Here is a 22,450-nt window from a genome sequence, read left to right on the forward strand (position 1 = left end):
CAAATTATATTTTATTTGTGAATGTTGGCCATTTGAAAATGTATGACTAACTACGTACATAAAACCATTTCGAATTGTGCAACCACATTGGTGGCTGCAGTTCCTCCTTTTGTGAGATGCATCGTCGATCCCGGAAAGTACTCAAATAGAAGTCTTCCTCAGCATGACAGACGGAATGTGGGAACGGAACCGACATGGAGTAAACTGTAACGTAAAGGACTTGCGTTTGTCTTTTAAATATTGATTTGTCTGTCGAACGAACGTTATGTGACAACGATGGACGTTTTTCTGATACTTTGCTTCGTTGACAAATATTACGTGAATGCGAACGAGTTGCAAGTAACCTAGCATAAGTACGTAAAATCCACTTCTAACTTTCGAAACGTCAAACGTAGTCCACTACTATCTACGATGCAAACATCAACCTTGCCGGGATATTAAAGTGCTCATTGTACGGCATGTACCTCGATCAAGATATTTCGAATATTTTGCACAATAGACAGCTAAAAGATGAATTGTACCAAAGGATATCCCAATTTCAGTCTGTACTACGCCAACGTGGGTCTAAATTTTTTTATGAAGTGATATCAAGACATATTGTTTTTTTATGTCATATATCTTTTGACAGTACTAATGCTTTTCGTAAGAATATATTTCTCCATAGATTCTTTTTGTTTCATGTACACTCATACTATTCAATTTACTCAAGAAAAATTTATATGATTTACATAATCGAAGGTTAAATATTAAAAATTTATGAAACGTGAGTGTGTATGCGTGCGCGCGCGCGCGCGCGCGCTACATGCGTTTGCGTGTAAAATACATTTTTTCAAAAGTCAAATTTTTCTTTAAATAATGTAATAACATTAAACAAGTATATTAAATAAATATAATTATTTCTTTTGAATCACAGAAGAAAGATTTTTGTAATTGTTGTGTGGCAGTGTAAATTTAAATTACTCTAACATAAAACTGTTTTAAATATCCTTTCAGTTTCTTATTCATAATGGACCATATGAAAAGTACAAGTACTTATATAAACATGAAGATCACGAGACACTCGCGTATTGCTTGTAATTGCTATTTTCAGGTAAGGATTCTAATTTAACTGAGAAACCAAATTTAATTCATCAATTAGGCTGATTTATACAATTAACCAGTAATATCTAAAATATTAATAGTAATATTGAATTCTGCTATAACATTATAGGGGACAATGTGGAACTTCCAAAAATTTTGGCTACTATAAATCCTTTAACAAACAAATAAACTAAAAGTATTGAGATGGACTCTCCACCGTCATGTTCACTAAGCGCTACTGGACCTCTCAGTGATCTTGGTAGCAGTGGAATTGGAGGGTCCATTTCTAGCGATTCAGTTCGAGCACATCTTGCAATCGAGGTATAGCTTATTGCAGTATGATGTTCATATTCATACAAGACTTAAAGTAGATATTAAAAATATGTAATGCTTTTTTTCAAGTCGGGTGAATAATTTACTTTTGTTTTAGATGCAAGAAAGCGATATAGAAAGTAAATCTTTATCGCAAGATTCTTTTGATTACTCAGATGGTATGTGTGGTGAAAATTTTAATACATTGAAAAAAGGACCAGGATGGACTGATGCTGATGGAAAACTAGAAGTTGAAGTGGTTGATGTAGCTATTAAACCTCCACCAGAGTTTCAAGATAGCCCTTCTCCTCCTAACTCTGAATCTTCATCTGCACCGATCCTTAGCTATGCACGATTAATGAGACAAAAAGTTCCACAATTAATAGACGATTATGCCGAAAATTTAGTACAGTCAATGATTGAAGAAGCGCTAATAATATCTTGTAGAATATCATGGCCAGAAGGAAGAATAGCACCTGCAACAAATCATGTACCAGTGGTAACTCGTAGTGTATATAATCCAAAACGTCTTTGGGCAACAGATTTGTTGACACCTTCATCGTGTCAGGGAGCTACTACTTTAATTACCCCATATAGCACTTTGAATCGTCCAAATTCACGATGTTCTTTAGCTTCTTCTCGTTTGTCCAGTTCTCATAATTCAATAAATACCTCAGGACTGAGTCATAAAGTGGATGACAGCAGTTTTATCACCTCTGCTATGTCACATGATGTTTTAACGACCAGTGAGATTAGTGATATGTACAATGTGCCCTTTGATTCTGACATTTATACTGTACCAATAGATGTAGTTAGACCTTTGCATGATCTTAGAACGCCGCAAAGGCCCAAACGTCATAGACATCATCGTAAAAGAAGAAGAAACGTGTCTGCTAGCTCACAGAGTGAATTAGAAGCCCATATTCAGCAAGCAAGGCATTATTGTGGAAAACCTCGAGCAATTACACACGTCATAAAATCACAGAGACTATTATCCGATGTATGCTGCAATGAAACTGGGAATGGAAAGCGTCATAGCGTTCCGGGCACATCTGGTCGACATACGTCTCGAACATCTAATGGTCACATGCATAATATTGGTGAACCAATTCACATGACTTTACATGAAGTGCGTCAATATTTGCAAACACTATACTCAAGCTCCAGTGATTCTAGTGAAAATAAAATTAAACGCGATAATAAAGCTCCAATAAGTCATACACCTGTACACCTTGCAATGCCAAAAGGTATTAGTGTAAATAATAACAATAGATATAGTAACCCGCATACAGATTCAGCGATGGATACTCCGATTTCAAACAAAAATAGCAATGGACTGATTCATAATAACAATAACAATAATAATAATAATAATAACAATAATCATAATGGTAATGTTAAGAAGCATAAAAAGAATTCGTTTGTTAGCATTAAACATAAAAAGGTAAAAGATGAACCACATAAAGAGAAGGTCGATTCTGAAAGAGAGAAGATTAAGAAGAGCCAACGAAACTTCTCATTAAATTTGAAACAAACACTTTGCAATATCTTTAGATTCAGGCGTTTGGGTTCTCCGGACCATTTCGTAGAGAAAAGAAATAGCATTGTACAGGGTGAAATTGTAGAAGAAGAAGAGGGTGTTGATTCTGACCAACATGCTAATAATAATAATACTACCTCAGAGGTAGATTCCTCTGTACAAAAGCTACCTTTTTTTAAGCGTGCATTACCGCCATTGCCAAAAAGCAATGGGCATGTAGGATGTGTCGAACAAGCGGAAGATGCGCTTACAACGATGGTATCTAAGTGTGAAAGTCCAACTTCTATACCACCACAAATGCCTCTACCTGCGCCAAAAGTCGAGGACGAACCGGCAGAAGATACCAGTATGGATTTTGCTGCTAGTATTGAAAAAGTAAAAGATGTACGTGATTTATACATTTTATTTCCTTTTTAAAATTATTATATTATGTTGAATGTAATTAAGGTATATTATAATTATTAAATTTTATTTATAATAGTATGGATGGTATTGGGGCCCAATATCTGGTGAAGCTGCAGAGAAGATACTGTCGAATGAACCAGACGGGTCATTCATTGTACGAGACAGTAGCGATGATCATTATATTTTTTCCTTATCATTTAGACTTAACAGCTGTGTGCGACATGTAAGAATAGAGCACGATCAGGGTAAGTTTTATGTTTTTATTGATACAGTTTTTCTATACACCGTCATTTTTTAAATACAATTTTAATGTCATGTGCATTGTATATGTAGGTAATTTCAGCTTTGGAAGTTGCACAAAATTCAAGTCTCATACAATTGTCGACTTTATCGAGAATGCGGTAGAACATTCACGTAGTGGACGGTATTTGTTTTTTCTTCATCGACGGCCAGTGTTAGGTCCAATGCGTGTGCAACTTCTTCACCCAGTGTCAAGATTTAAACAGGTTCAAAGTTTACAGCATACATGCAGATTTGTTATTTTGAAGATGGTACGCAGGGATCTTATTCCCACTCTACCTCTGCCTCGGCGGCTCATTGATTACCTGAGCACGCCTCATTACTACAGTGAACAGTTAGCTGAACAGGACGATAGAGCTGAATCTCCTGTTAGTTCTTCAACTGGTGAATTAGAGAAGATTTGTTTCACACCACAAGGCCTATCGTGAGGTACAAATATATAATCTTTTGTCCTTCATTTTTGTGAAATACTTGCCAAATGTTTAGTATGTATGGTTTAAGATTTAAGATTTCACACAATTTCGTTCCATATGATTTTGTTAAAGAATATTACGATTAAATATGGGAATAACCTATTTTTACATATATTATACGTTAAATTAAATTTGAAATATACAATTTTTATATCTGTTTGAAAAGAAGGGTAATCCGTTCCACGCAGTTCGTATATAGAAAAATATAGTTAATCGCATAAAAGTACTAAACGAATTGGAAAACAAAAGGTAAAATTACTTCGATGATAATTTTCAATCAGAATTCATATTGAAACGATTAAAAATGCACAAGTAGATTGATATCAGATCTTGAATTTTTGATTTTCTCATTTTGTCATAAAATGATTTCCAGAGCACTTATATAATAATCTCAACAAATTCTATGTTATCAGTTTTAATATAAGTTCCTGTTTTTTATTTTAAAATACCTTTACAAGTTCATACGATGCAATGAATGTATAATATTCATATATGTATAATGATGCAAAACGGTGATCGAATAACTCCTTCTTGCGTGCCATATATCTCATACTACTCTGTTCATATAGACATTAAAATCATAATGTTCTTTATTCATTGGTTTTTGGCTAATAAATTATGCTTTTGCCAGAGATTATTCAGTTATGCATTTCACTACTTTCTGTAAAAGTTTAAAACATGTTTTTTAACGTAAATAGAAAGAATATGAATATAATTAATCTACTTCCTACATTTGACGTTCCACTTTATTGAATGATCAATATAGAGTCAATAAATAATTTTAAATATGATGCACATGCAAGCAATTATGGAAAAATGCTGTAGACTAACACATTATATCGAGGTATAATCTGGCATATATAAAAATCAGTTATATCTGTCAACTGTAGAAAATCTCAATATTAATCAGTTCAACATGTTGTTATATCGTGTTTTAAGTTTAGAAGTAGCTGCCACAGACTGATTAACTTAGACAAAATATTCAACGAATTAATGGAATCATAATATAGTATAAATATTTTCATTCAAGCATCAATCGTATTTTTCCGCAAATTATTATCATAATCATTTCCAAGAATAATCTTTGGATGGAACATGTTATTTTAGATTGCTTTATAATGTAAATATTTTTGTGTACATTACTTGATTTTATAGAATAATTAAATCGCCAGGAATTTATTAATATCTGGCACATTAGATATATATATATATTTTGTGATTCTTTAAGTCTATAAAGGATAATTAATATATGATGTGCAATCTTTTAAATGTATTACACTTGTTTGCATTCTTTATAGCCAATTTTAAAATAAGGTTTAATGATATTTACCTTGAAAGGGTAAGAGCTTCTTTGTTAAAACTGATTAGCGACTGGTGCTATATAAAATTATAAATTATAGAATTCTGATTCCTTAAATTATACAGTTGAATCAAGATAATCCAAGTCACTGTTTATTCTTGTGCTCAGATAAACTTAGCAAGATTACATCGTGCAATGCACTTGATCGAATTTAGTTATATTAAATATTTAATTTTTTATAAGTGGTAGTTTTACCTATGTAAATGATTTTTTTCTTTTAATTCGGATAAAGTTTCCGAAACTTACATTCTCGAATTATATTTGATTTGCAATTATTATATAGATTTTAGATTGTAGCTTAATATTAAGAATTTATATAAGTCAAGTGAAAAGTTTTCAATTTACAATTTTGACTAACCAAATGGAAAAGTAGAAAGGAGCTTCAGATAAGATTTAGTAAATTGTAATGATACATATTTTTATTTTTGTCCCTTACCTCTGAAGAGATGTATAAACTCATCTTCAGAAACAGAGACATTACTTTGATAAATTTTGTATTGTGTAATGTTATACAGAGCTCGCTATGAAGCATTGATATAAAGATAGATTTTTCAAGAAAGGGGAAAGTTTTTATACAAAATGTGTACTAACTGTTACTAGAAAAATTTATTAACGAATCTTTGTTTTACTTTATCTTTAAATTGCTTTTACTGTGCAGCTTCATGAATCATGGAATAGCAAGGGCCACATATACATACATATTGCTCAGAAGTTTTTGTTGCACTTTCGTGAACTTTGCAGTACTAAATAAACAAATTTTATACTCAATATTCACGTGGTAGATTTTGCAATATAATTACTATTACCAGATTGTCTGACAAGACTATGTCTAAGGATAAATCTAAACATATGTGAAGCATGTGCGTATAATTAATGGTTAAAGGCACCATGATACCTCAGCCACAGCGGCAGGTATATAGAGCAGAATTAGTACCATTTTATAACAAATGTATTTTACATTAATATAAGTTGCACATATGTATTCTTGTGAAGAAATTAGCATTATTGAAAAATATCAATACTTTATTTGATTATGTTTCACTATTATTAACATCAAAATTAAAAAAAAAAAGAAAAAAAAAATACGAAAACTCTATGCCAAGTGCTATTGGATGATATAATATATGTTCAGAAGATATTTCTTTTATGTGATTATATATAAGTAAGCGTGGCATTGAATAACAGCTTCGTATTTTTATAATGTCTCTCCAATGAGGATATGTAGAAAGTAATAAATTTAATTCTACATTTTTGATACTAAAATGTGATATTATCGTTAATGTTAAAGTTTGCAATTGACCGTACATTTTCAAGACAAAGTGTTCTTTCATGGTATTAAAATATTCTTGAAGCAGTATCCTTTTAAATAGAAAATCTTTAAATCTGATTATGAAAATGTATGCTCAATTTAATATTTAATTAGAAATTTATTATAACAAATCTTTTATAAAAGAGAAGGGAAATGCACTTGGCATAGAACAATAATTTATTTCTTATATGCCAAAGTTTATAATTGTATTCAAAGTATAACATTAATTTATCAATTAAGATATTGTGTTAAAATATATGTTATTTATGTATTGTTCTAAAACGCTATTTTAGTCCACTATATATACATATATTTGTATATGTATATTCGGTTTTGCAGAATTGTATAAAAATAAGTAAATGTATGCAAAGGGTACCATAACAAAAGTAGAAAAGTTAAAGGTTACTTGTACAAGTTATATTTCTAAGACACGCGATGTTGTACTTTGATTATAATGTTCCGATATATACAATTTTTTATTATTGTTTATTATAAATAATTGACAAGTGCTAGTCATAAACATTGCGTCTTAAGTTGGAGTTCAGTATTGTTTACTAATAAATATCAATTTACTTCCAAATATTTGTATTTATTTTTTTATCTTTTTCAAAGATATAATCCAAACATATTTTTAATAGAAGGGGGCGCTAAAGCTATGTAAGTTCTTTGTTGTTATTTTAATAATTATTCTTTCTTAAATTATGATTTTATATTCTTCAATTTATTTATTCTAGTCTAATATAATTTATCACCAAGTTCGATGGCTATTAGAGTGAAGGATGCATGATAATCAGAAACCTATCACAAATCTTGCAATTTTGTAAATATTTAATGTAATATGAGGTATGCTTTCCAACATGCACAACAGAAGTGTGCACGACTTATCGAAACATTAAGACAGATGTATTACACTACAAAAAAAAAAAAAAAAAAAAAAAAAGAAAAAAGAAAGAAAAAAAAAGGATAATCTTCGTTTACTTTTATGATAAAAGAACTTTAAGTTTAAATTCAAAAAAATATCCTACTTTTATAAGCCTTTTTCATCTACAATTAAGTTTTTATAATTTTGTAATGGTAACATTAATTTCACTATAAGTTTTAAATGTACAAATTTCGTTACACTCCTCAAATATCTATAATATACTCATCCAAAATGTTATTTCAGCTTCTTTTTGTAAATATTTTTCAATATCACAATAAAATGATTTAACAAAGAATTGTTTACTGATGAATATTTAGTACTATGTTCGTAATTGTAATACATTCATTATTTACATAGTTTAATTACACGTAATTTGTAATTCATTTGCACAACTCAGATTTCCCATATCTATGAGCACAAGAAAAAATTTTGTTCATTACTTCATTAACTAATTCAGTCAAAGGTACTCTAAGTGTAAACAAATGCATATGTATTTGATTACCCATGTTTGTACGGTAATGTTGAGAATAAAATACATTTTTTAAGACTAATATCCTGAGTTGTTAATTTGTTTTTAATTCAGTACTTTTACCACTATTACACATGACCGTAAAACATGTTTGTAAGTACATATCACATTCCAATAAAATTTTAATTCAAACATAATATGTATTTTACACTGAATCGTATGATATTTCAATTACAATTTTGTTTCCAATAAAGTATTGAACATCTTAATTTAAGGTGGAATACCAAGTGTTTTTCTAACTAGTTTTTGGGCAATTTTTTCAAATTCTGCGCGATCTTCTCTCCACATTTTTGCTGCATCAACATTTGCTCCACTTTCATCATTTGGCTCTGCTAACATACTTACCACACTTAACAATATCTTTTCTACACTTTGAACCGGACTCCACCTTTCTGCACTGCTTTCATAGCCCATAGGATCGTCACCGGGTGCATGTAATATACTTATACATACTCTACCATCTGCATAAACTAAAGAAAGGTAAATTCTTGTTAATTTTTGTGGATTCATGATGAATCAGCATAGTAATTTGATATTTCAGTAAAAAAAAATCTTTACTATTTGGATGGAACATTTCACAAGTGAATTGCATCTTTGGCGGACTTAGTGGGTAATCTGGGGGAAATATAAGTTTTGCTGGAAAAACACCACCTTCAAAGCATGTTCCTTCTGGTCCACTGTAAACATGCATTTTGACGTTCAACTTGTAAAATTCAAAAAAAGATGGAAATATAGGGCAGACATTTTATTATGAACACGTTATGCATAAAAACGAATTTTTGCGGGTGAAGAAAAGATTTTTATAAATAAAAAATAAATTTCTAAATACGTACGTAATACGTAAATACGTACGTGATTAAGGCTTCCCATTCGAAAAAATTTTCTTCATTTATTGGACCAGCGATAATACCTTCAGGTGGATTTAAGGTTAACTCTGCAAGTTATGCGGTACTTATTACATTATCGTTTAAAATCAAATAGAAAGAATAGCAAAAGGGGAAGTTTTATACGATTTCTTTAGTGTAGTGTCAACTGCAAGAAATTAAATTTGATTCTCACGTTTGTACTCTGCCATTAATCGTCTCAGTGCAGAACCCGCCATTGTTTTGGTTATAGGGGTTAATGACGGCAATTTAATGAAACGTCAAAAATTGAATATTAGGTTAAAGCTGGTTAAAGTAACAGAGAGAGAGAGAGAGAGAGAGAGAGAGAATCATTAACGGCATTTATACGAAACTAAAAAAACAATTAATCGTTTTATATTTTATATTTTATATTGTTCTTAAACTGGAACAATGACAATGTAAAGTTTTAAATGGCGACAGAAGAACATAAATATTTAGCAGATATTATAAAAAATACACATGCCACGTTGCGACAAGAAGCTCAGGATTACGGACCTGAGATTGCATGGAAACGACATATACGTCGTAAAGACATTTTGCAGGTTTGATTAATTTTTTTTATAAATATTAAGATAAAATAATAGTAGTATTCGCGCGTAAGATATTGTAAGATAACCTTATGTATGTGTTTTAGAAATATGCTTCTTGTATGGAAAAATTGGCAACTATCCACTGGATGGAAAATAACTTAAACACCAAGAGTTCAACGTATTCGAGAATAGAATGGATCAAATATCAATGTGAAGAATATTTTTTAAACGAAGGAAGACAGAAATACGATTTGAGAGAAGAAGATATTAAACTGAAAATAGACACAAATTTGTCAAAAACTGAAGTTGCCATAAATTGTAATGTAAATGTTAAATGTAAGAAAGATCAAATATTGGAAAACTTCGATAATGATATTCAGAAATCAGTTCAAAAGATATTATTATTGGATGTAGGCAGTTGTTATAATCCGTTTGAAGCTCTAGATATATTTGAAGTAACTGCAATAGATCTAAATGGTATACCAGATAAAGTTTTTTGCTGTGACTTTTTAAATGTTCAAATCGGACAAGAAACATTATATTCAAACGATAAAGAAGAAATTTTGCAATTGCCTGAAAACTATTTTCAGGTAGTTGTATTTTCTTTACTTTTGGAATATTTACCCTGCCCAAAACAAAGATATTTATGTTGTAAAAAAGCCTATGATTTATTGCAACCAGGTGGTATACTTTTTATCATAAGCCCCGATTCAAAACATGTTAATGCAAATGCTAAGATCATAAAATCATGGAGATACGTCCTGAGTAAATTAGGATTTATGAGAATAAAATACGAGAAATTGCAACATATACATTGCATAATATTCAGAAAATGCGTGTTTAAACATGTTGCATCAAGGTGGGCGAATTTGCAAGTATTGCCGCAGGATGATGCTTTATTTTTAGATGATACTTCAATTTATATTCCACAAGATTTCCGAGATGTATCTAACAAAATTAAAGAACGAGATAAGCAAGAGTACGATACGAATGAAGTAATGACTATGTTCAATGAATTACCTTTTGAGCAAATGTAACAAGCAAGATTAACGGTTAATTTTTATTTTTTAAAATTGTAAATATAGATATAACTCTGATAAAGAATTGCGGCAAAAAATAAATATTGACATTTTTAACTAGTTTTGATGAATCTTATTTTTATTTTTTCAGATTGTGTCATGTTAATTCTAGCGATTCTAGTAAGTTATGGTAACTTTTTTTTTTATGTTATATCTGGTTACGTATAGGGACATGCTTTCATATAATTTCCTAGAATTCATCTTATTCATTTTACACGCCATTTTGAATGTTCTTTTCTAACTTCTGTTCGTTAGGTGCACACGTGGTGAGATTACTTTTACCGTTTATGATATCTGGATATTGTATTTTTTATTAGCTGATCTAATAAGGTAGATCGATCAAGTATTTCGTTAAAAGAAACCAAAGAATTTAACAAATTTTTAATAAATTGAATAGAAAATATTTTATTTTCTTTGATCGCTGTATAGGTTATCATAGAGATGCCAATTTTCATATTTATGCATGTACATAGATAAGAGTAATGGAAAATTTTAATATATATAATTCTTTCAGATCGTTCACAATGTCGTCCCATTTAAATTGGATGATTATTCGCAATAACAATGCATTCCTTTTGAAGAAACGTAACATTAATAAACCATTTTCTACGGTTTGTATTACATATACACTGTTGTATGATCGAACAATTTTCTTTTCGCAGCTAATGACTTTCATGAGAATTTATAATTTGACGTGTGATATAAACTTTCAGGAACCAAATAATTTGAACAATTTGAGTAGCTACCGTTATTCTGGTTTGATTCATAGGAAAAGCGTAGGTGTTGTCGATACGGCTGATAAAAAAGGATTTACTGTAGTGTATAAAAAAGCTAAAGCTATGAACAAGCCAGCAAAAGCTACAGTTAGGTGTACAATGAAAGCAGGAGCTCGTCGTTCTCTATATAAGTTGAAGCGATTGCTTACAAAGAACAAGTATCGCGTAGACCTTACAAAGGTAAATTAATTTTGAACAAGAAGTGGAGTATATTTATAATCTATTTAAAAGAAGTTTCAATACACGTTGTAATATTTTCAGGCTGCCTTGCGTCGCGCCAGTGCCGTGTTACGTTCTCAGAAGCCTTTGCCTGCTAAGAAGACCCGTACGACCAAAAAGGCTGATTAATTTGTATACATTAATAAATATACATTTTAATGTAAATTTACAGACATGACATATACTGTGAAGAAGATTTATTAACTTATTAATTATTTCACCAAGATGTAACTAATTTAGTTGCCTATGATAATTGCCTTTTATCGGGAGAAACATAGATACTTTAATTTTAATTGTAGTATTTCTTCTTTACAGTTATATCCAATATATTTATTTAACAATTCCTATTAAAAAGATTGCATATAGATAAGCGTAAAAGATTGTACATACATTGCGGAAGGTGAGTTATCTAATCCGATATTCGGTTTGGAAAATATGTTTAAGTTGATATTGTTTATTTTAATTACAGAATTAGTATATCGCTAGGATATTAGGAAGGCATTTTTACTTAGGTGAGTTGCATCGTTTTTTTCGGCTTTGACGACTTGTATAGCTCGTTCACGATGATTCTTTTAACCAGCAAGATCGATGATTGCCACGGTTAAATTTTGTATTTGCTATCTGAAATATATGTCGTGGATATTATGTATATGTAAGCTTGAATAAATCAATATCATTAATATTAACAATATTTCTAGGTTTAAATGCAAATGTACTTGGTTGTTCCGCAGCATCCAAACCGGGTGAGTACAATTTTTAAATATTACGTTAATTAGCTTTCTCTGCGAGGTGATGTTACGATGAAACTTTTTAACCACCAAGATCTATGAGTGCCGTGATTAGTCACAGTATTTGCTAACTGAAATGTATAAATGACAATATTACTTTACAAAGATAAGAATATTGCTATTATTAAATATAAATCATTTCAGGTTCATAGACTGACAACGCTTGCGGAAGACAATTATAATAAAATGTAAGTATAATGTTTTATTAATTAGATTATCTATTATTAAACTACAAATGATGAGATGCTGAACCACCAAGATCTATGAATGCCATGATTAGTCACAGTATTTGCTAACTGAAATGTATAAATGACAATATTACTTTACAAAGATAAGAATATTATTATTATTATTAAATATAAATCATTTTAGGTTCATAGACTGACAACGCTTGCGGAAGACAATTATAATAAAATGTAAGTATAATGTTTTATTAATTAGATTATCTATTATTAAACTACAAATGATGAGATGCTGAACCACCAAGATCTATGAATGCCATGATTAGTCACAGTATTTGCTAACTGAAATGTATAAATGACAATATTACTTTACAAAGATAAGAATATTATTATTATTATTAAATATAAATCATTTTAGGTTCATAGACTGACAACGCTCGCGGAAGACAATTATAGCAAAATGTAAGTATAATGTTTTGTTAATTGGATTATTTATTATTAAACTACAAATGATGAGATTCTGAACCACCAAGATCTATGAATGCCATGATTAGTCACAGTATTTGCTAACTGATTAATTCGTGCGAAAAAGTAATTGATAGAAAACAAGAAGTACAGTTAATATAGTTTGTGTTTTGTCTTTTTTTTTTGTATAGACGATTGGGACCCAAGGATGATGCTTGAAAATTAACGCTTCGCAAGAGAGGTAAGGAATTTATTTATCGATGTTCAAAATTAAATGATTTTCGCCTTACGTGTCTATGCCGTCGTGATGATTCGATCACCAAGATCTATGAGAGCCATGATTTTGAATTTGCTACTTCTGAACATATCGTATTTGACTTAATTATTGTACTTATATAAAAGAAACAGTAGAAATTATGTATTTTTTATATTTTGCGCAGGTTAATGATTGTAGGAGGACGACGGATACTTTTGGACTGAACCGAGAATACGAAAAAGAATAGCATAATAATATAATAGTACGATATAGCAATTCGATTTATGTTTATTTTACATATGCTAATAAAAACATATACGATAAATGCAGCTTTCTTTTTACTTTTTCCTCTTTTAGGATCGTTACACGTAGTAGTAGCAGCAGCTTTGTCGAAACAATTTATCGAAAGCGATATGGTTTCTTTTTCAGAATTATACATTTAGAGAGATCAACTTCTTCGGTACGACGATCGTCTGCCGCGCAGTGTCGTTTAACGCCAATCGTGACATTTATCTAAATTAAGCGAAATCCAATAACTATTTAAGTTGGGAAATTGCACATTAGTCGAAAGACAGTTATAGCGAAGTGTGCAGAAAGGCGAAGCAGGAGGACATAAACAGTCGATTAAAGACGACAGTATGTATGCACGGTTTTTACGATTGCCGATTTTAGTCGACGCTCGACCGTGAGCATATATTCAGGAGGATTATATTCGGCGGCAGTCGACTCTCGTACCGACGAGGTTAACAAGATTATAATGCACGAGGTCTTTGATAGTTCATTTTTGTCGTTTATTTTTAGTAAGTTACTACATTTAATTTAAACAGATTAAATACTGATTTAATTACGGTAACGGTAGTTGTTATTTTAGTATCGTTTTCCAAGGAATAGGTGGTTTTTGAAAAATGATAGCGATACCGACTACGCAAAAGTTCTGTCCGATTTCGATCAAGAAAGATCAATCGAAGCTAGTATTTGTTAGCAATCATATTTCTTACAAGTATAGACAGTGATAACTAATTTCGGTAACTAACTCTGAAGCAATTCGGCTTAAATAATAATTAAAAGTTTCGTGTCACTTATCGATTCTTTTTTCTCATATTCGCAAAATATAAAGCGTTTCGTTACCGTTGGATCGAAAATAAACGATGCCCTTCTTTCCCAACAGTCGTATAATTTTCACAAAAGGCTGGAATATTTGCGCGAAGAATTTCAATTTCGCGAACCGGCGGTGGCTGCATGTTTAATACTTATTCGATATCGGCTTAATATCACATCGTGGTATTAGCATTTTATTAATGTTGGTCACGAGCGAAACGGTGGCTCTTTGTTCGAAACCTTTGGCAAAGAAAATAGTTTCCCGAGTTTGTACTTACGTACTAGCGTTCGTGTTTTATTAAAAAGAATCGCCGCTACGTTAATCGGATTCGTTCGCGATTCCTTCAACCATGTTCGATAAGGAAACTCTGCTTTCGTTAACATGTTTCGATGGAATGTGTCGTAGCCCGCGAAGGAATTTAATATTCTACGTAAGGATTTCAAGAGCGACGTTTGAAACTAACGTTTGTGACACTGAGTATAGGAGTGGCATCGTGGCAGTGCGTTCGTCTTTTAAACTCTCGAAGGTCTTTAGTATAGAGGAATGTTCTCGAGTCGTGGATCAATGGAACTCTATTTTCCACGCGTTAGGCGTACCAGGACCATTTCTATTATCCTTCAATCCCGTAATAGGCAGATTCAGCTATGGGATCGCGCAGTGGCAAGGCTGAAAAGTTGGAAGAGAAGCGTCTGGCGTTTCTTTTTTCCCTTTCGCCCCTGAGGAGAGAGTTTAACGAGACACCACTTTTCATAATTCGAGGAACGAACTCTATCGTTTTTTCCGGCGAGGAGCGCGCGCGAGCCTCGATCGATTTTCTTAACCGTCTTTTCTCCCGTGCCTCGAAGCTGCTCTCGGCCGCAAAAGAAAGAAAATAAGGCTGCAATGACAGAAGGTTTCACGGTGGGGCAGACACCGCTGCCTGGCTGCCACCAGCACTTCCAACCTTCTACCCTATAGCCAAAGAGTATCCGGACTGTGAGAAGGACGAGGACGGACGGATGGCAGGTCGGCGTGCGAAAAAAGGATGGAACAGCGAGATGACGAAAAGAGCCAGGGAGCAAGGAGAGAGAACGACGGAGAGACATAGCGATAGAGAGAGAGAGAGAGAGAGAGAGAGAGAGAAAGAAAAGAAGCGCGAAGAGAGGAGAAATGGGTGGAAGGGACGAGAGAGGAGGACGGACGAAGATGTAAGTAGGTGGAGTGGTGACAAAAACTGAGAGGGAGAATCGGGAAGGGGACAAGAATCGGAGGAAGGAAGAAGGAATGGAAAAAAGGGAGAAAAGGATGGAGAGGTTAGGCGGTGTTCTGGTAGACGAGGAAAAAAGAAAAGAATCATGAATAATGCAAGAGTGAAAGCCGGTTGAAACAATTGCTGGGCGTCGCCCTACTCCTGAAATTACATCATCAGATTTTCCGCGAAATTAAAACATTATATATTCCACGGTCTCAGGGTTCTCTCGCTATGGCCACTCGTCTTCTTCTCTTGGACGTTACGCTTCCCAAAGTGGTTCCGCTATGACGTGGACGGACAAAAATCGTCGATCGTACATAGACCGCGATAATACGCTACTCTCGCCTTATTCTCATCGATTTTCTTCTCCTTTAATCGTTTATTTCGGTATCTCGCATTAACGCGTAAAAGATCAAGGTAATCGCGGTAACCGGAGACTAAAAAGACCTTTGAATCGGAACGTTTAACGCTCGTCGTTAGGAATTCGAATACGATGATCTTTAGCGTAATCGAGAGCAACTGGACGCTTAGGAGAAATTATACATAATTATAGGCGTAAACTCGTGTTCCTTAGCTGCAAAGTTCCAAGGTTCTAGGCTCGCGTTATGCGTTATACGTTTCGCGGAATGCAATTTACCAAGGAATTCTAAGTAAGTTAAAGATAAGGATTCTGCTGTAAGTAGCATTATGCTGGATGTTCGTATCGCGAGCCCGAAAACTTTCCGCAAATATTAAACGATGCACGGCCGGAGGTGTGCAAGTTCGTTAGGCTGTTAGAAAGTTTCGCAGCTACGTGGCTCGATTTCTCGCTGTTTATCGTTCTCGCACGCTTAAACGCATCTTTAATTCTTTGCGATTTCAAAATAACCGCTTCGAACTTTAAACGTTTCCAGCCTTGACATTCGATGCACCGTTGGACCGGTTTCGCTTTGGAACGAGCTTCGCAAATTCACCACGTTAAAACGTCGAATACGAGGTTTTTATTTAAACTTGGAACTGCGGATAGCGAGAAAAAGCGCCACGAGAAATCCATATAAATCTACCAACTGGCGATTCGTCGCCCGTGTCTTTTCTTCGCTAGTTCGAAAGCTTACTTACTTACCGCGATTATTTCGATGAAAAACAACGATCGCCGTAAAACTCCTAAACGAATTTCGAACCTGATCGATTATCTCGTTGTACGGTGTATCAAGATTCTGTGAATTATGTGTTTACTGATCGTCGAAGTCGACTGATTTTTATCGGGCTACTAATATTTATGCGCGAGATAAAACGCTGCTTATTAATGCAAACAAGTTATTAAAATATCGCGTGATTCCGTTTTATTTGATGACGTATTTTCTTCGAATTTATGCGTTATTTTTCTAGCCAGAAAATCTAGATCGATGGAAAAGCGAGAGATCGTTTCCGAGTAATTCGAACGTTGACTATATCGCTGGCGTGTTAACAGAGGGTAAGAGTAAAAAAAATATGATTTACGAGCTATCGAATCTTGCGGTGATTCCGAAACGTTTACGACGAGCAAACGTTCGCAGATTTATGGACCGATTGGCCAGAATTATTATCCGTAATTTGATAGAAATACAACGACGTTCACGGGGCAAACGCTGATCGATTGTTTATAATTAATGGAGCATTTGACTAATCTCTCTAATCGCGCTATTACGATTATTGGCGCGGTGTGCGTATCAGGGCAGAACCAGCGGTTGGCTTTATCAACCGACTAAATGTTACAATAATAACTCCGTGTGCCTACTTTACCGCGGCGCGCTCTTAACTTTACTACGAATGGATAGTTTACACAGATTCGAGTAATTTACTCCGCGCGGTGTTAATAATACGCCATGTAAATAACAACGGAAACGATTTTGCGTACACGCAAATATACGTATAAAATAAAATACGATCGAGGCAACGTGGATACGTAGATCGTTGAGAAATAGAAAATTTCATTTACACGGTCGACTTTGCGATTTCGAAAAGCGCTACGGGATGCGTATCGATGGGACTGGGCCTATACGTACGAATATCACCAAGCGGAATACACGAAAATATCGATGGAGATTGATCGAATATCGACGCTGCATTAGGGAACGTGGGCGAGAAAAAGGGCGCCATTACCTCGCTAAACGCTACATCGAACGTCAACGTCGTCCGTCGATGTACCGGCGAAAAATAAACTAAAATCGAACGAGACGTTTATCCCTAGCTTATACGTCACGCGCAAATCCGTATCGATATTATTTCGCCAGTTTTTTTCATTTTACTTTTATTGGAAAGCGGTCTATCGCGCGCGACGTCCATTTATTTGCAAATTATGGCCACTAATCTGGCGCTAAAGGCAAGCGAGCAAAGTTTTCTAGATGGTCGTGTCGAAGAGCGCGACGGTGCGCGCGCTTCTACACCCGACTCACACCGACGCGCACCACCGAATCTCTGTTCCACTCTATGACCCTTGCCCGGTACCTCAATGGTGTTGATTGCTTATCTGAATATGCATAATCGTGGCGATAATGACAGCGCTCGGCCAAACTTCGGATGCGTCGCGCATATGTAACTAGAGAGCAATTCCCTTATGCCGTATCCACCGGATCTGATCGTGAACAATGAAACGGTTCCGGTACCGTTGCCGGCTGTTACGGGCCGTTTAATCGTTTCGAGTTTAATCGTTTCCAATTTTCTCCGATTTTCCTTTTCCTTCTGCATACGAACGCTCGTATCGCGTTTGTTTCTCGCCACTTTTGCTTTTTTAAGTAACACGAACTTCGTTTCTTATCGAGAGTTGGCAGACACTCGAGAACCGAATCGAAGGACAAGTTGAAATTACAAATTCGAAAGTTTCCCGGTGCTGCGTTTCGAGTTCGAGCGGTCTCGAACGTCCTGAACGTTCGCTCGCCGCAGTTCCAAGCGCGTCCGATTCGGAAAAACTGACCGGACTATCCGGCTATCTCGCGTGGGTTGCGTGGGTAAAGGGACGAACCCGAGAACGTCGATAACCTTGTTTTCGGTGGTTCGCCGAATTTCACATCGACCATCGAGTCTCACGGTTTCTCAGTTTTACGATATCGCTCTTGAGAAACTAGAGAACGCTCGAACGTTCCCTCTGTTTCTCGAACCCTCTGCTCCTTCACCGAAGATAACGCGAATTTTCCAACCGAGAGACGCGTTATTTCAAGAGACGCGTAGCGAGTCAAGTTCGCGTTACGAGATTAGTTTTGCCGCGAATGGGTACGTCCGGCAGTTTTGAAAGAACGTCTCGAGGCTAAGATAGGCGTGGCAAAGAACGAGTGGACAAACGACAGACGTAAAGAGTATCGAACGAGACGAGCAAAATAGCGGTACGAGTCGCTACGCTGGTTTTCCATAGAAACGTTTTCCATTGAAATATCTAGGAGAATGAAATGCGCTTATTTTGCTTCGTAGTCCTTTGATTCGTTTAAGCTTGTTTCATGTTCCTTATAAAAAAAAAAAAAAAGAAAAGAAAAAAAAGAACTTTGCCAGTTTAAGACTCAAAGTATAAGCTAGCCTTGCAAGGATTCCAAGTTTCAAACGAAGTTCTTACTTTAATTTCGTGGCGGAGACCTACGACGTCGAGATTCTCGATTTCGAATTTAGAAGAATCTCGTTCGCAGCGAAATTCTTATAGCCACGGCGTAAGATGTAATGTCAAGGTCGGAAAAAGAATATTACCGGTTACGAGCTAGGGATTCTCGTTTGGGACTTTCGGTGGATTTCTCGTCTATAAGTTGCAGTCGTCAGTGATTTAATACGATAGGGAAAAAAAGTTTCCTTTCTTCTCGTCTGTGTTATCTCAAGCGAGATAAAATCGTAGGATTCTTTGGACGTTGATCGGTCAACGGAGTTGCACGGCCAACTTTCCTAATTTTGACGAGAATATCTCAAACGTAACGCGATCGTAAATCCGTTACGGTAGTAATTTAAATTCCTTTATCTCCGCTGCTTTGACACGATGTGTTCGTTGCGAAGAGATTAAAAGTTTGTCCGAGTAATTTCGATGAAATCTCGCGGGGCAGGTGGCATCGTCCAATGTCTCGGCTGCCTGGAACGGAGGTTGCCGGTGCACGCGCGTCCATAAATTCTGCAAAATAGTTCGTGTAAATAAGGTTACAGGGTAGAAAAGGAGCAGCATCGTTTAAATACTCGAATTACCTTGTTCCGTTAGTAGTAGACGAGTGCTCGTCTCTTCTTCTCTCGCTGATTGGACAATTCGATCGAGAAGCGTTTCGGGCAAAATTTGCCCCGATAAAACGATAAACTATACAAAATGTCGAATAATTTGGAACGATTTAAATTCGAACTCTCGTACGTACGAAATTACGTTCTTCGAATCTTCGAACGCAGTGTCCACGCGGAAAGTTCCGCAGCGGTGATTAATAGCGATTAGCATAGATCAGCAGAGGACGATTGGCAGCGTCAATTACCCGATTTCGCGTTCATCGATAATGTCCGTTGTCCGTAAATTATTTACGCGGTGACGGCGTAATTAAAGGGCAATCGCGTAATTGCAGACGCGAAATGAAACGATCGATCGAGAAAAATCTTATCACCGAGACATTTCTGCGTTTACGGACGATCGAACGGTCGGATTTCCGATGGAAACCGTTCGAATCAGGCATCCTCGCGAACCAACTTCTAACACATCGAAAACGAACGAGGTCCGAACGCGCAGCATCGTCGCGATTTTCCATCGAATATTCCACGTACAAATTCAAAGCGGCGTAAAATCGAACGATCTTAACAACGTAATCGCGTGTGTGTAAGCGAAATATAAAAACAAACGCGGCAAGATGACAAATGTCGAACGCTTTTTGCATCTCATGTTCGTTCGACGTTTCTGCGTCAGCCGAAGAGAGATTGACTTTTTTACGTCGGCAATTTTCTGACCTTTGGACCAACGCTGAACGTTGAACGCTGTTCGTTCTACGCGAATACGCGACGTTCAATTTGCGAAAATTGCGCATCTTTGATTCGAGAAAGTACGAAATGGAAGAGAACTGGTCCGAACATTTAAGAGGTAGATGCAGAGTGTATCGGAGTATTTCTAGCGATATTTATCGAGTAAGAAAACCGAACGAATCGACTACCAGCCTTACGCACGATGGATAATTGGCGGTAACGAGCGAGATAATTTTTCAAAGTGTTTGTCGCAGAAACGAATTAAACGCCAAGGACGCCAGGATTCGCTAAACGCGCGTGAAACGAACGCGGCAGTTCTTCGACCCCGTTAACCATGTTATACCTTTTATTCGGTTTTGATCGAAATTAAATTACTCTTCGACTCGACTGTAACGCGATTAACATAGCGCATACCTTTTATTTCCTTGTATTCGAAATACAGGCGAGCGTATCGATCTCACAGTTATGGTACTACGGAGCAAAACGAATTTGCAGCAACTACTTGATTTAATTAGGTCGCTGGAATATTAGAAAATGTATCTTGTTAATGGCACTCGGCGCCCTTTGTAACTGTCCTGGCAAGCATTATAACGATCTTGCCGAATTAATTGCTTCGAGATCAAACATTTTCACGTAAACGAGCGAACAAGCGCGTTTTCTTTACGCGTAAAGGCCAGGCCTCGGTCGGATTACTTTGGCGCTTACTTTACAGCTTCGTATCGTCGAAGCGAACGAATCGCATCGACGAATAGCCATTCGCCATTCTTAGAAATAACCTAAACGACGAATCCTCGTATACCGCCGATTCTCGCATATACCATTGAAATTCTTTTACCTTACTTCGTTGCTTCGCTACGCGATTACTTGCTTCGTTGATCGACGCGTTTCGAATCTTTTCTAATATCCGATTCCCGTATCTATACCTACGAGTTCTATGGCGAATTCACCGTGGCAAACCGTTACACGTAATTACAAGAACATAGACAGGACGAGATAGATAGACGAACGTATTTTCTCCGATAACGATATGGTTATCGGAATTACGATATTTGGTAATAAAATTATACAGCGAACCAATTATCCGAAAAATTTGAAGCTTCGATGGATAATCGAGGAGACGGTTTACCGATATTCCTACGCTGAATCGCGAAACATTGGAAAAGGATCGCGATTCATCCTCCGGCTGATAACGTTCGCGTAAACACATCGAATTATCCATTTCTTTCGTCATTTCGTGAAAAAGCTTCGGAAAAAGTGGTTCGAAGAAATCACGACCAACGTAAGCGTTTACCTACGTAAGCGTACGTACGTATTCGTCCAACTCGTAGCGATCATTGTTATTAGCATCGTTCGTGGCTACGATGTTTGCTCGCGCATTATTATCAGTCGCGTAATACGATGTTTCCTTTGCACCTTTCGCGAGAACCGTATATTTGGCGGTCGGATAATTCACGTCCGTCCAGATCAGACGCGTCTCGCGTATCCTTGATCCAACGTTTTTTCCTTCTCGATGTTTACGATATCCGACATATTCTCGCGAAAAACACGGAACATTATTTTTCTGGTAAAAAATCATCACGCAACAGAGCTACTTATCCATTAACGGGCACGTGTCGTCGCAATTCTCAGAAGGTGTGGACTGCGTTTACCTTTCGTTTCGTCCCGTCCCGTTCCCTTCCATGCCGGCCGTTCTGTCGCGTCGTTCCGCCGTTCCTCGTCTCGTCCGAGTCCACGCGACCCTCCGCGGAAGCTGAAGCAGGACAGTCGCCGGCA

General features: G+C 35.5%; 4 protein-coding genes and 1 long non-coding RNA gene across 10 annotated transcripts; 4 read left to right on the plus strand and 1 right to left on the minus strand.

Moving 5' to 3' along the window:
* Positions 1-68: 68 nt before the first annotated feature.
* LOC100645797 (putative uncharacterized protein DDB_G0277255) lies at positions 69-6,553 on the plus strand. 3 transcript variants are annotated; one of them, XM_012310792.3, is made up of 6 exons: positions 69-211; positions 994-1,090; positions 1,211-1,401; positions 1,511-3,316; positions 3,414-3,582; positions 3,671-6,553. In XM_012310792.3, exons 3-6 carry the CDS (start codon positions 1,285-1,287, stop codon positions 4,063-4,065), a joined length of 2,487 nt encoding a protein of 828 aa, XP_012166182.1. In that variant the 5' UTR covers positions 69-211; positions 994-1,090; positions 1,211-1,284; the 3' UTR covers positions 4,066-6,553. The 3 variants fall into 3 exon arrangements, with proteins under 3 accessions (XP_012166182.1, XP_012166181.1, XP_012166180.1); XM_012310791.3 differs by having other exon boundaries at positions 78-558; XM_012310790.3 differs by having other exon boundaries at positions 78-353.
* Positions 6,554-8,334: 1,781 nt separating this feature from the next.
* LOC100644043 (ubiquitin-conjugating enzyme E2 G2) lies at positions 8,335-9,431 on the minus strand. Of its 2 annotated transcripts, none has more exons than XM_003402541.4 (4): positions 9,290-9,431; positions 9,083-9,164; positions 8,789-8,907; positions 8,335-8,700 (listed from the first exon to the last, which is right to left on the minus strand). In XM_003402541.4, the coding sequence occupies exons 1-4, from the start codon at positions 9,330-9,332 to the stop codon at positions 8,441-8,443; spliced, it is 504 nt and encodes a 167-aa protein (XP_003402589.1). In that variant the 5' UTR covers positions 9,333-9,431; the 3' UTR covers positions 8,335-8,440. The 2 variants fall into 2 exon arrangements, with proteins under 2 accessions (XP_003402589.1, XP_048263531.1); XM_048407574.1 differs by lacking the exon at positions 9,290-9,431 and adding an exon at positions 9,241-9,259.
* A 104-nt stretch (positions 9,432-9,535) lies between these two features.
* On the plus strand, positions 9,536-10,804 carry LOC100644156 (S-adenosylmethionine sensor upstream of mTORC1). Its single transcript, XM_003402542.4, has 2 exons — positions 9,536-9,677; positions 9,770-10,804. The coding sequence occupies exons 1-2, from the start codon at positions 9,546-9,548 to the stop codon at positions 10,700-10,702; spliced, it is 1,065 nt and encodes a 354-aa protein (XP_003402590.2). The 5' UTR covers positions 9,536-9,545; the 3' UTR covers positions 10,703-10,804.
* A 115-nt stretch (positions 10,805-10,919) lies between these two features.
* LOC100644276 (60S ribosomal protein L28) lies at positions 10,920-11,904 on the plus strand. Of its 2 annotated transcripts, none has more exons than XM_012318893.3 (4): positions 10,920-11,010; positions 11,259-11,355; positions 11,458-11,700; positions 11,782-11,904. In XM_012318893.3, the coding sequence occupies exons 2-4, from the start codon at positions 11,269-11,271 to the stop codon at positions 11,866-11,868; spliced, it is 417 nt and encodes a 138-aa protein (XP_012174283.1). In that variant the 5' UTR covers positions 10,920-11,010; positions 11,259-11,268; the 3' UTR covers positions 11,869-11,904. The 2 variants fall into 2 exon arrangements, with proteins under 2 accessions (XP_012174283.1, XP_003402591.1); XM_003402543.4 differs by having other exon boundaries at positions 10,938-11,074.
* Positions 11,905-12,488: 584 nt separating this feature from the next.
* On the plus strand, positions 12,489-13,755 carry LOC105665963. Of its 2 annotated transcripts, XR_007224760.1 has the most exons (5): positions 12,489-12,715; positions 12,900-12,943; positions 13,128-13,171; positions 13,366-13,415; positions 13,615-13,755. It is a non-coding gene; the product is annotated as an uncharacterized LOC105665963 (long non-coding RNA). The 2 variants fall into 2 exon arrangements; XR_007224759.1 differs by lacking the exon at positions 12,900-12,943.
* The last annotated feature ends 8,695 nt before the right edge of the window (positions 13,756-22,450 follow it).

Source organism: Bombus terrestris, chromosome 7 (assembly GCF_910591885.1).
Source record: "Bombus terrestris chromosome 7, iyBomTerr1.2, whole genome shotgun sequence".
In the NCBI taxonomy this organism is placed as follows: domain Eukaryota; kingdom Metazoa; phylum Arthropoda; class Insecta; order Hymenoptera; family Apidae; genus Bombus; species Bombus terrestris.